The sequence below is a fragment of the Bos javanicus genome, chromosome 5 (assembly GCF_032452875.1).
Source record: "Bos javanicus breed banteng chromosome 5, ARS-OSU_banteng_1.0, whole genome shotgun sequence".
Taxonomy (NCBI): Eukaryota; Metazoa; Chordata; class Mammalia; order Artiodactyla; family Bovidae; genus Bos; species Bos javanicus.
In genome coordinates this window covers 80,345,521-80,359,181 of record NC_083872.1, presented here as the reverse complement: position 1 = coordinate 80,359,181, position 13,661 = coordinate 80,345,521, and the positions used below count along the sequence as shown (strand labels likewise).

At 40.0% G+C, this 13,661-nt stretch overlaps 1 protein-coding gene across 2 annotated transcripts in view; it reads right to left on the bottom strand.

Moving 5' to 3' along the window:
• Positions 1 to 13,661, bottom strand: part of TMTC1 (transmembrane O-mannosyltransferase targeting cadherins 1) — a 309,847-nt gene that overhangs the window by 279,842 nt on the left and 16,344 nt on the right. For both annotated transcript variants that reach the window (XM_061417505.1, XM_061417504.1), the window contains exon 2: positions 6,180 to 6,357. In XM_061417505.1, coding sequence (XP_061273489.1) covers positions 6,180 to 6,357 — 178 coding nt within the window. The remainder of the gene's footprint in view (positions 1 to 6,179; positions 6,358 to 13,661) is intronic.

Below are 13,661 nucleotides of genomic sequence, written 5' to 3'. Positions count from 1 at the left end.
TCTGCAGAGCAAGGAAAGGAGACTCTTATCACTGAGGTTTTCCTGTGTGACATATAGAAATCATCTTTTTACATTGAAGTTTACATGTGTGATATTTTATGTTAACTTTACTAGATAATCTAATATATCTATTAGTTAAAATCTAAATAAAAAAATAATTCAATTAAATACCTGCATCAGGATGGATAGCGAGTCACATAATTGAGAAAAATTCTAGTCAAATCCACATCAAGAGAAACCTGGACACGGCCAAAGAATTTCAGGGGCAGTATAGAACTGAAAGCTCTTACCTAAAGTGGCTGTTCAGGCCACATGCTGTTCATTGATCCCTTAATCTATAAGGAACTTGCATGCCACGTCAGGAAGAATGCATGAGGGAAGTAGGCAGTGACAGTGTGGTTTCACTCAGTGTCAAGGCCCGGCTCAGACTCGCAGTCTGTAAAGCTACAACTGCACTCGATTCACTTCTGAAGTCTAGTTCTGCTCATTCTATATCACTGCCTCCTAGAGCACTGAGCTCAGCATCACCTGCAAGACTTCTGGAAGGTTAAACAGAGAGCCCAGCTGCTCAGCAACAAAGTCCTGGGATGAGGCCAGGCATCTGGGCCCAGAGGGACAGCTGCCACAGCACAACTGATGGTGGCCAACTCAGACACAGCAAGATTCACAAGTCGGTAGTGGGAGTACCAAGCTGGAGCAAGGCAATCACAAGCTAGGTGAGTGAAACCAACGCTGTGAAGGCGTCTGGAGCCCTGCTTCTCGAACTGTAGTCAGTTAGCTCTGCTGGGAAACAGCGGCAACAGCAGCATGTGCCAGCTGGATGTGCCCAGATATAAAGAATGTAGTGTCCCTTGGAGCAGAAGCTCAGAAGGGGTGTTGAAAAGTCAGCGCTAACATCGAGACTCTGCTGCCGGCTCCAAACCCCCACACAGTCACTGAACCCCTATTCTACATCCTTGTTAAGCTGGGGTCTCTGGGGGCAAGAAGGCTAGTGTCTTAAAAACAAAGTGACTGTCATTAGCTAATATATGTCCAGACCAGCCAAATACTGCAAGTCAATTTGTCAATGTCATCTTGTTCAGTAATTACATGTATCACTCCCTTCAACAAACATTTTCCAAGCACCTCCTCTTTGCCAGATATTATGCCAGCTGGAGGGATAAAGCCTGCCCCAAGCAGTTAGTATCTGGTGGGGAGTCAAAAAAGGGTATTAAGAAGTTACAAGGAAACTGCATGCATTGTAAAGGGGAGAAATCACAGAAGACTGAAGGGATTAATTTGGACTGCAGGATCCAGGAAGGGTTTGTGGAAATGCTGGTTGTATTCACTGGGACTTACAGGTCAGGCACAGAGGACTTCAGGAAACTCGAGACAGGAAGATGTGAATTCTGGGCCAGAAAGGGAATGCAGCATTCCAGGGAGAGGAAAGAGAGGTCTGTAAGCATGTGGGTGTTTCTGGCTGGGAAGGCATAAAGTGATGAGTGTGTGTGTGTGTGTGTGTGTGTGGGTGGGTGTGTGTTTAGTCGCTCAATCATGTCTGACTCTTTGTGACCCAATGGACTGTAGCCTGCTAGGCTCCTCTGTCCATGGGATTTTCCAGGCAAGAATACTGGAGTGGATTGCCATTTCCTTCTCCAGGGCGTCTTCCCGACCCACCCACGGATCGAATTCACATCTCCTGCATAGCAGGAGGATTTTTACCCACTGAGCCAAGACAAAGTGATGACAGCATGGATTACTGAAAAGGGGGCAGCAGTGAGCAACAGAAAGCAAAGATGAAATAAGTTGCAGCCCCTTGGGCCTGATTCCACAACAATGGAGGCTGAACCATAGGGTGCTGGGAAGTACAGAAAGACCGGTCAAAGATATCAATACAGAGATGGACAGTAATTATTTTTGCCCTCAAGCTGCAGGTTTCCATCACCAATTGGGTAGTTGTAACCTGGGAAATGTATTCCTTTAAGAAATACTTGAACATTTGAAAAACATCAGTGAACCTAATTGAGTTGAATGCAAATAATGTAACGTTCAGCTCTCTTAGCAAGCTTTACAGAATCACAAGTGGAAACTGCCAATTAGGGACTTCATTTGTCCCCAGAACTTGTTACTTCTTGGACTATCACTCATAGGATTTGTATGAAGTATACTATATGTACAAAGTTATTAATTATGTTATCTGCAAAATGAGTTCTCCTGGTGTCAGACTGAGCAGGAACACACACTTAACACAGAGCCACAGCTGAAAGCTGACATGCTGATTAGATCACGACCAATTTTTCCCCTAGTACTCTGTTCCAGCCTTGGAAATGCTCACCCTAACCTTCAACTCCGTGTGTAAGCATTTCCTGTTCTTGTTTTTGATTTGACATATGAGCATTCCTTCAAACAGTAATGTCTCTCTTAATGACTTAAGTTTTAATTCTCATAGGATAATTTCAATGATTTCCTCCATTTTCCTAATTTCTCTACTGATTTTTCTCATGATTCAGAGTTAAGAAAAAACCCATAAATTTCCCAAGAAATATACTATCAGGAAACCCAAGAATCACAAGGTTTTCAATGAGGAAAGTCTATCTTATTCACTGTATAGCCCTGCATTGATTGACTAGATTCCAGTCACTCAAATATTTATTGAAAAATTAAGTAAATAAATTAATTTGTTCATCTCTATTTAAGGTGGAAATAATTTTTCCTTCACTGAAATTCTAGTTTTATTAGAACATATTGCTTTGTCTTGTATGTTTTTATGTGTACGCTCTTTGGCTTTCTAGAGGCTTATGAACAAACTGTGGGTAGGGAACCCCACTGCCCATTCACATATCCCCTTGGCACCTGACACAGGGCCTGTACCAAACAAGTACTCATTAACAATTTGTTGATTATATAATTAAGAAAACAAATCATTAATCATATCAACATGCTTAAACTAAACCTTCCTCCCCCCCAATTCAAACCCACTATCCTTCCTGTCATAATTGATGGTCCCATATTTATTCTTGTTTAACAGAGAGGGGATATATTCTACTAATGTAGAATATACATTATTCTTTCACCACACTATGGTCTGTTTTTCTTTTTTTTAATCATTTATCACTGTTTTCATAACACACATTTCTTTTTTTACTATTCCTCTGTCCTCCTTTTTAGAAACCTAAACTAATATCTATAATTAAATAATGGTCTCTAGATTTTACTTTCCAGTATAGTCTATTATGTAGGTCTAATTTCTTTACTTTCTTATGCCTCCCCTATCTTCTTGTAAATGCAAATAGTTTAAAATTTTTCCCTAAATAAATGTCCATCTCTCAGGCTGCTTTGTCCCCATAATTGTGTTACCATGGATTTTTTTTTTCCCCGATTAGTATGAAAGTTGGTTGAAACTCTTTCTTAAAGGTCATTTTGCTAACAGAATTTTCCCTTTTTCTTAGATTTCAACCTAACTCTATCAGTTCATGATCACACTGAATTTTATGCTCTCCTTTTCTGCAAGCACCGAATCAGGACTGGTCTTATTCTACTCATTTGTTCTTTCCTACACAAATTTTCCCCAACACCCTCTAAGCATGAATTTTCAAATCTATCTAAGAAACTGTCAGAAACATAATGAAGTCAATGGGCTTAGATTAAAACATTGCCATTGACCCAGTGTCATATGTTCTATATGGCGAGGAGTAGTGGTCCTTGATTATTTCTCTTCATCCAACAATAATATTGAAAATTTATGCATCACTCTTATCTTTTAAAATTCATATCTAAAGTTTTTCATCATAATTTTAAATACTTCAAAGGATTTAACTTCCTGTGCATTTTAGAAATTGATATTTTAAAATAGGCCATAATATTACTGTTTTGAATGTACCAAATGAACCTGAAACATACCACAGCAGTTTGAAGCTCATCATCTTCCATTTACACAAATATGAACAGGCTCTTTAAATGAGAGACATTTCACGTGCCCTTTCCCCTTGAAATCATGTTCCCATTTTATTTCCACCTCAGCATTTTTTTCTTAATATGCTATACAATTACATTTTAAAATGTTCTATTTATCATCTCACTCTATAATAAAAATATATGTATAATCAGATTAATTTTTTAAAGTTCCTGTGATCAAAAGCACCTAAATTTTCTGAATTTTCAAAATTGTTGAATTTTCAATTTTGTATTATTATTCCAATTAGTATTATTTTCAATTGCTAAATACAGTATGTTAGAAAAAAATGATAAAAATTATTAAATAAAGAATAGTCCTCAATGATATAGGTGTAGGCTTTTTTAATAAATTCATTTATCTATGACTGAATATTACTTTTTGTTAGAATAAGGAAGCATGAGGCATCAATTCTATTTGTAGCTTTTGTATTTGAACGCAGTTCACATAAATGAGGACAGAAGTAACCATGTTACAGCAGTGACAGTTCTTTGAACACCCAAGTTATCTGCAAAATCATAGCGATCTATCATCTTGCATAATGTTTAATGATCTATCAGCTCCAGGTTCTCCTTTAACCTGGTTGAAAGCAAATAAATGAAGTGTACCAATCATTGAAGTTACCCGTCATTGGATTCATTTGCTTTCATAGTTTCTCAAAACTAAGGAAAAAAGGCTTGACTGAGACTTTGCAAAGGCTTATTATGTATACTTTACAGCCCTCCACTTACAGGCACCTTGTTCAGTCCAAAATACTCAGAAAGGACTGGGAAAATTACACTTAACAACGTAATTGTTTATAAAAATAATTTTCTTCCTTATCACTCTAAATATACTTGTGTCAAAACCTTGGGCTTACAGATTTAGAATTTTGTTTGTGGCAAATGTCCATCATATGGCCTAACCAGTCCTCATCATCAAACCAATTGGCCAAATCAGACGTCTTGCTTCAGATCAAATGAAAGTATTATGCATCCCCATGATAAACATCTTGCAGGCCACCTTACCCTACTTCTAATACAGTGCTGCCTTCTTCACAGAAACATGTATAGACAGAAAAGGACATAAACCTACTTTGGGTTTATGATGCCTTAATTAGGGGAGACTTGGCTGACACCAATATATCAAATTGTTTCACTGTATGGTGCCATTTGTACCCCTGGGGCATAGTAAGATTCTGATGTATGCAAGACATTCCTTATTTTTTAAATATAAGTAAAAGGCAACTGAAAAGGGAAGAGGGAGAAGAGAATCAACTTGACACTTTTCCCCCAGGTTCTCAGGTCTGGATGTAAACTGTAGGATGTGAACTGTAGGAAAATGCCTGGATGCAATCTGTGACTCTTGAGACAATTCTTATAAAACTGTGGTAGGCATGGACTGCTTAGAAAGTCTTCATCCACCCTCAGCAATACATAAAATAAACCAGCTGTGGTTACTGAGATGTGAAGCCAGGCTAGATGACACCATCTTGGTGCATGATTAAGCCCATATTTTAAATAGGACTCCAGATCTATACTTTCTAAACCCATTTCTCATCATCCTCCAAATAACTACAGTTCATACTAAATAACTTGGAAAACTATTGGTAAGTCTTGAATGTGTGTTTAATTTGAAGAATGTCAGTTCAACTTTTTATGGTCTTCCCCCAGCTGTTGGGCTTCCTAGTGGCTCAGTGGTAAAGAATCCACCTGCCAAGCAGGAGACATGGGTTTGATCCCTGGGTCAGGAAAGTCTCCTAGAGAAGGAAATGGCAACCCACTCCAGTATTCTTGCCTGGGAAATCCCATGGACAAGGAGTCTGGTGGGCTACAGTCCATGGGGTCACCAGAAGTCCAATACAACTTAGTGACTAAACAACCCTAGCACTTAAGAGTTCTGTATCGTGAATGTTATAAATATTAAGCAGAGCAAGAATAGGTTAAAAAATCATAGAGCGGGAACAATAACTCAGCATGCTAAGTATTTCAAAATGCCCCTTGCTGTTTAAAACACATTAGGACTTAAATTTTCCACAAATAAAGAACTGTGGTCATTTATGACTACCTGTAATAATGACAGTGGTTATTTAGAAAAGCAGTTAAGTCCTGGAGGTGCATTGGCCATTAGAACATTTAAAAAGAAAAGTGGTCAAGCAGAATGATTTATATATAAACACTTCAGTAGAGCTTTAAATTCACATGGTTTTGAGAGGAGAAAAAGATGACTTTTGTGCTTCATTATTTCATTGAGTCTCAGTGACACTCACCGCCTCTGTGTGAACAGGATGCACGGCAAAAATTAACGCTGTAACAAAAGCAAGTCCGCGATTCCTGAAGACAGTTTTGTCACAGGTGTACATCAGCACAAGGGTCACTAGGCAGTGTAAAATGACATTTACTGCGTGGAAGTAGAATGGGTCCATGCCAGTCATAAAGATGTTTAGCCTGTGACAACAAATAAAAACCAAATTAGCTACAAACAGAAGGTAAGCACAAGGAAAGCAAAGGGAATCCATCACTTTAAAAGGTAAGTTATTTAATTATTTTAAATGATTCCACTATCAGGTTACTCTGTATATAAGTTTTTTCCTACCTAAAAAATTTTCTATCTGCAGAAATCTTTGTAAATGCAATATGATATTACTTCAGAAAACTTGGTGGCCTCACTGAAAAGGCAGACAGGTGTGGAATGCTTTTCTTCCCTCACTCGTTTTTTTCCCTCACTCCCTGGCTGGTCCAAACACCTCCCAGAATTCTTGCTTCATTAACAGCTGAATGTTCTTGCTTCTTGCTTCTTCCTAAGCAGCTGAGTGTTCACAGGCAAGTCCTCAGTGCTGTAGGTTGGAGCCATGGTCACCAGCAATGAGAAAGAGACCAAGAAACTGGCACCTGTGGTCAAGGGTGGGATAAACCAAGTACAACTGTGTTTTCTCACCCACAGTGCCACCAGGAAGCAAATTTCCAGATTATGTACAAGGAATCATTGTTAATTACCACCCCACAAAGCATCTCCAGGGCATCTACCCACCATTACCAGCTGTAGCTGAAATTATTAATATCAGGGTGAGAATGAGCATAGCATTTCAGAATTTGTATTAAATGTTCTCTAATATCAATTCCTATAGAATCTCAGAATCTGAATTCCAGGATTACAACAAAAAGAAAATAAAAAGAGGACCACAATGAGAAGAGAAATTTGTTGTTCAAAATTTTAAACACTTTCACAGAGAGACTTCTGAATGTAGCCTTTATGTTAAGAATAGGACATAATGTCCTCAAATAAGTCTGTGGGGTTATAGAAAAAAATGTAACTGCATAGGGAATGACTCTCTTGGGAGAACACACACACCCTAAGTGGTACTGTCTATAGTCATCTAGACTCCAGTCCATTTTACCAAAACAGTAATTCCGTATCTTTATCCTCACACTCTTGATCTGCTTCTCTTATACAGCTACCTCCGCTTTGCCAAAAACAGCTGAGAATCTAAAAGTCAACTTTAGCAATGGCATACGCATATTCTAAATACTTGAGTTGATTCAGCTTTAATTTACAGAATTTTAAACATCTCAAGCTTTATTTGGACACACGAATCTAAATGTCATAGTCACTAATCAACTCAATTTTCATTTCCACTGAAGTAATCATGGTCCCAACTAAGCCTTAAAAAAATGAATTGCTGGCCAACTCCAGGGGCTCAGTGCAAAATTCAAGACAGCTGTGCTGCAGACCTATGCATCTGCTCACACTCCAAGGTGCTGAAGATAGGAACCTGGTGCGAAATACCTCCTTCAGAGGGAAAGAAGAAAGGGCCGTGAACAAGGGGACTGGTGTGTTCGGCTAAAGAAGGGAGAACAGCATCCCTGCCATTCCAGGACAAGAGGACCTACACACGCTGAGAGAGCTGCTGGGAATCAGAAAGCACAGGACGGGGCTTCCCTGCTGGCTCAGTAGTAAAGAACCCACCTGCCAATGCAGGCGACATGAGTTTGATCCCCCATCCGAGAAGATCCCAAATGCTGCAAAGCACTTAAGCTGGTGCACCACAACTATTGAACCTATGCTCTGGAGCCCGAGAGCCTCAACTCCTGAGCCCACTGACTGAAGACCGTGATCCCTAAAGTCCAGGCTTCCCAGCAAGAGAAGCCACCACAATGAGAAGCGTCTGCACCAAAATTAGAAAGTAGCCTGCTTAGCAATCGGAGAAGGCAATGGCACCCCACTCCAGTGCTCTTGCCTGGAAAATCCCATAGACAGAGGAGCCTGGTAAGTTGCAGTCCATGGGATCATGAAGAGTCGGACATGACTGAGCGACTTCACTTTCACTTTTTGCTTTCATGCATTGGAGAAGGAAATGGCAACCCACTCCAGTGTTCTTGCCTGGAGATGGAGCCTGGTGGGCTGCCATCTATGGGGTCACACAGAGTCGGACACGACTGAAGCGACTTAGCAGCAGCAGCAGCAGCAGCTGCTTAGCAATGAAGACCCAGTACAGCCAAAATTAAATAAATAAATAAGATTTTAAAAAAGAAAGAAAGAAAGCACAGGATGGAGGAGCTGTGAGAAGGATGAGACTGAGTCCCTGTCCTCAGGGAAGGTGGGGGTGGTCCCGACAGCCCACTCCCCTGACGTTAATTTTATATTGTTTCCACTTCACCAGGCTGAGTTTTCCAGACCAGCTAAGCCATTCATTTAAAATTCATTCACATTCATCTCAGTGAGAGAAAACAGGCAATCTCATATGTGATAGGTCTCTAGGTTGTCAATATATATAAAAGACTTTACAAATTGCACACCCTTTGCCCCAAAATTCCACTTCTAGAAATTTTCTGTAAGGAAAAAACAGAAAAGTATTCAAATATATATATATATATATATATATATATATATATATATATATCACATTATACATATGTGATACTGTGATGCAATATGTATTTTGATCTTCATCCCAACTCCTGGTTAGAGACCCTAAAACCTTTGTAATTTCCTAAGCGATAAAGGTGCTAGAAATATCTTTTGTTTTAATATTTCGTCTCTGCCCCCAAGTTCCTGGCACCACTCTCCTAAATTCCTTGCAGTTTCCTAAGTGATAAGAGCACTGGGAGCACCTTTTGTTCTAATACTCGGTGTTTGGCTCTGGTTCCTGACACAGAACTCCTAAATCTCTTAGAATTCCCTAGGAGATAAGAGTGACTTTTGTCTTAACAAGGTGATTCTTACCAGGCTCCTGGGTGGCTTCGGGATGCGAGGTGGTCACGAGAAAGACCACATGTGATTAGAAGCTTGGAACTTTTAGTCCACCCCCATCCTCAGGAAGAGGAGAATTGAGGGAGACTGAGCTAATAACTGATCATGCCTACATGATGACACTTCCAAAAAAGTTCCCAGAACTATGGGTTTTGGAAGCCTTCCAGGTTGGTGAACACGTCAACGTGCCAGCAGAGTGATAGAACCCAACTCCACAGGGACAGAAGCTCCTGTATTCAGGACTCTCCAGGCTCTGCCTGATACATTTCTTCATCTGGCTATTATCTGTACTGTTTATCATGCCCTTCTTTATATAATAGACTGGTTTTCCTGAGTTCTGTGAGCCATTATAGCAAATTATCAAGTCTGAAGGGGGAGGTCATGGGAAACCCCAACTTGTAGCCAAAAAGTAAAAGTGTTAGTCTCTCAGTCGTGTCCAACTCTTTGAGACCCCCAGAGACTGTAGCCTGCCAGGTTCCTCTGTCCATGGAATTCTCCAGGCCAAGAATACTGGAGCTGGTAGCCATTCCCTTCTCTAGGGGATCTTCCTGATGCAGGGGTCAAACTGGGTCTTCTGCATCACAGAGAGATTCTTTACCATCTGAGTCACCAGGGAAGACCCAACTTGTGGCCAAGTCAGACATAAATGTGAGTAACCTGAGGACCAGTACTTGTGATTGCCATCTGAAGTAGGGACACTCTTGCAGAACTGAGCCCTTAGCCTGGGGGATCTGATGTTAACTCCAGGTAGACAGTGTCCAAATTGAATTGAACTCCAGGACACCCAGCAAGTGTGAGAGAATTGTTTGGTGTAGGAGTAAACCCACATATCTGGTGTTAGAAATCTTGTGAGTATAAGTAGAGGAAGAAAGAGTAATTTTCCTGTTAATGTACAAAGATTGTGTTAATTATAAAAATGGCAACACAGAGATGGCAAAACATCTAATAAACCTCTATGTATTTATGTATTCCCTGGAGGAGGAAATGGCAACACACTCCAGTATTCTTGCCTGGAAATCCCATGGACAGAGAGGAGCCTGGTGAGCTACAGTCCACAGGGTCACAAAGAGTCAGAAACAACTGAGTGACTGAGCACATTCCCACCGATGATATACTTTAAATCATAACCCTGGATTACAAATAATAGCAGGTTTTTTTTTTAAGACAAAGGACTTGCTATTTTTCCAATTTATTTGTTATTCAACCATTTAACAAGTAAAAGCATCATTAAAGATGATGTTATTACTATGTTATGACATGTTTATGAGATACTTAACATACACTCCTTTCCCCTTCCAAAATGATATAAAATAGTAGGTATGACTCATCCATGTATCTATATGTATCATATCTAAAAATGTGCAGATGTTATCCATATAGATTATTTCTGGAAATTGATTATAAGGGAGTATTTGGTGTTGCAAATGAATTCAATTAGATCCAAAAATATAAAAATAAGTTGCTGAATGTGGAACCACTGTAGAGATAAGGTAACAGTGTGAAAGCTCCTCACCTGGTACCTTAATCTAAGCTTTGAGAAGTCACCAAAAATCTAGTTATGAGAATTTCCCAAATTATCTAAAAAGATGGAGCTTGAACTCTCTAAATGATAGCTAAGTAAGTTTAAGATGAAATGGTAACAAAATTTTTGAGTATATCCTATGTGTGGGCACTGGAAAAAGAATATCTGATTCTGAGTTACTACAGGTTCACAAAAAGGGATTTAACTGATTAACTTCTGGAGAGGGGTGTGATAGACATGTTACATCTTTAAGAATGTCATTAAATAGGACCTCTCAGAATCTCCTGGCATACAAGGCAGAATAAAATAGATATGAGCTAACAGAGAGTGGTGAATACTAAATCAATGTCTCCTTGGCTGGAGACCTCCAGGGTATGTCACAGCATTCTGATAATATCTCTGGTCTGTCCAATATTTTTATCAAAGGCTTAAATGAATCCGTAGTGTATGCTAACCAAGCCTGCACGTGGCCTGTATCCGGGAAGAAGAGAAACTGTACTGAAGACTGAGCTTCACAAAGAGCTTAAATGATGAAAATTGACATCTAATTCTAACAATTAGACAGAATACGGCTAACAGTAAAGACCCACTTTTAGACACAAAACAGAACAAAATCCTTGCAATCCAGATTAAAACTCTACATGTGGTATTGTCCAAGGGTTGTTAAGTCTACCCCAAAGTCAGAGTTACTGTGTCCTAGCTATCAAAACAGACCAAAGCACCAACACCGATAGTCAGGGAACTGCCTAAGTCAGTATTTTTCATTTCAATGCACTCTAACAGATATTTACTGAACACCTGCTAGTTGCTGGGTACAAATGTAGGGCCCAGAAGAACAAACAGAAGACATGGCACCTGCCACCAAGGAGTTAATAGCATAGTAGGAGAAAGAGAGAAAGTACTTCATAGTGAGAGAATTCCAGCAGCAGGAGAATCTACCAGGTACTGAGATAAGGCAGATAGAGGCGTTCTCCCTGTGGATGGGAGAGGGAAGGGGGTGATATCCAACACAGGGCAGCAGCCCCTCAGGGTGTTACTTAAATGCTGGAGCACCTTCACAGGACAGCTTCAGGATGCTGGGGGAGGGAGTCTCAAAGTGATGTCTCAGGGAAGTAGGTTTGAGGAACGGGTAATGCTTAGCCTGCAGAAAGATGACAGACAGGTATGAAACCAGTTTTTCAGGGGAAAGGCTCTTTGGCATATTTACAGCTTTATTCCCAGTGTCTATCCCTGGTATGTGCTATCACACAATAAAACAGGTGATTTCATATAAAAATTCCAACTTTTCTTCAAATCTTAAAAGATGTGGCAACTCTGGGCCTCCATGGCTGCGTGGAAATACCTGGGTGCCAATTTAGGTGGTTCAGGTACTCATAATTTGCCACGGGGTCTTCCAACTACTGGGGGGCAGACTTCAGCTCAAAGAAAAATGTAATATCTAAAACTAAAATCAGTGGTGGGATAAGCAGGAATGTTCACACAGAAGCCTGACAACAGCTTACCTTAAATACCATCTACAGAGAACAATCTCAGGTTTCATGTCACCATGAATGTACTTCCATTACAGCATATAATCAGTTTTTAAAAACTCATTTACTATATCCCTCAAGTGTTATGAGAATTTTTCCTTCATTGTTAGAAATTAACATTTTTGTCATGGTATCCATCTCAGTTGGAGCACAGTAGGTTCTAAATAAAGGTTTATGAATGAACAAATAAACTGATGTTAAGCTGGAGGTTGGAAAAAAAAAAAACATCTTTTCCTTTCTTCTCAACTAATCTCTAAGTTTACTTGATTTAACTTTCATTTCTAATTTAAAACTAGGCCAAGCAGTAGGAAATAAAACTTTTTTCCTAAAAAAATCTTAATAGTCATGTCTGCCTGGCTGAAAGCCTTCCAGACTTTGGCAGATAAAACGCAAACAGCCCGTTCTCCGTCTGAACTCCTCTGCCTCCTTGTAAAACCGCCCAGAAAAGGGAGGGGGCACATGCAGCACACAGCAATCGGAGGGCACCAGTCCCCAGGAAAGACCACAGGGTCACACAGTGTGGCTCCAAGTAGTCACAGGAGGGGTGAGGAGGGGAGAAAAAGACTCATTGTTTTTGCCCCCCAGTAATGCACACTCTTCTGCTTCTGTTAGGTCCATACCATTTCTGTCCTTTATTGAGCCCATCTTTGCATGATATGTTCCCTTGATATCTCTAATTTTCTTGAAGAGATCTCTAGTCTTTCCCATTCTATTGCTTTCCTCTCTTTCTTTGCATTGATCACTGAGGAAGGCTTTCTTATCTCTCCTTGCTATTCTTTGGAACTCTGCATTCAAATGGGTATATCTTTCCTTTTCTCCTTTGCCTTTCCCTTCTCTTCTTTTCACAGCTATTTGTAAGGCCTCCTCAGACAGCCATTTTGCTTTTTTGCATTTCTTTTTCTTGGGGATGGTCTTGATCCCTGTTTCTTATACAATGTCACGAACCTCCGTCCATAGGTCATCAGGCACTCTATCTATCAGATCTAGTCCCTTAAATCTGTTTGTCACTTCCATTGTATAATCATAAGGGATTTGGTTTAAGTCATACCTGAATGATCAAAGAAAGGCAATGCCAAAGAATGCTCAAACTACCACACAATTGCACTCATCTCACATGCTAGTAAAATAATGCTCAAAATTCTCCAAGCCAGGCTTCAGCAATACATGAACCCTGAACTTCCAGATGTTCAAGCTGGTTTTAGAAAAGGCAGAGGAACCAGAGATCAAATTGCCAATATCCAATGGATCATCGAAAAAGCAAGAAATTTCCAGAAAAACATCTATTTCTGCTTTATTGACTATGCCAAAGCCTTTGACTGTGTGGATCACAAGAAACTGTGGAAAATTTTGAAAGAAATGGGAATACCAGACCATCTGACCTGCCTCTTGAGAAACCTGTATGCAGGTCAGGAAGCAACAGTTAGAACTGGACATGGAACAGCAGACTGGT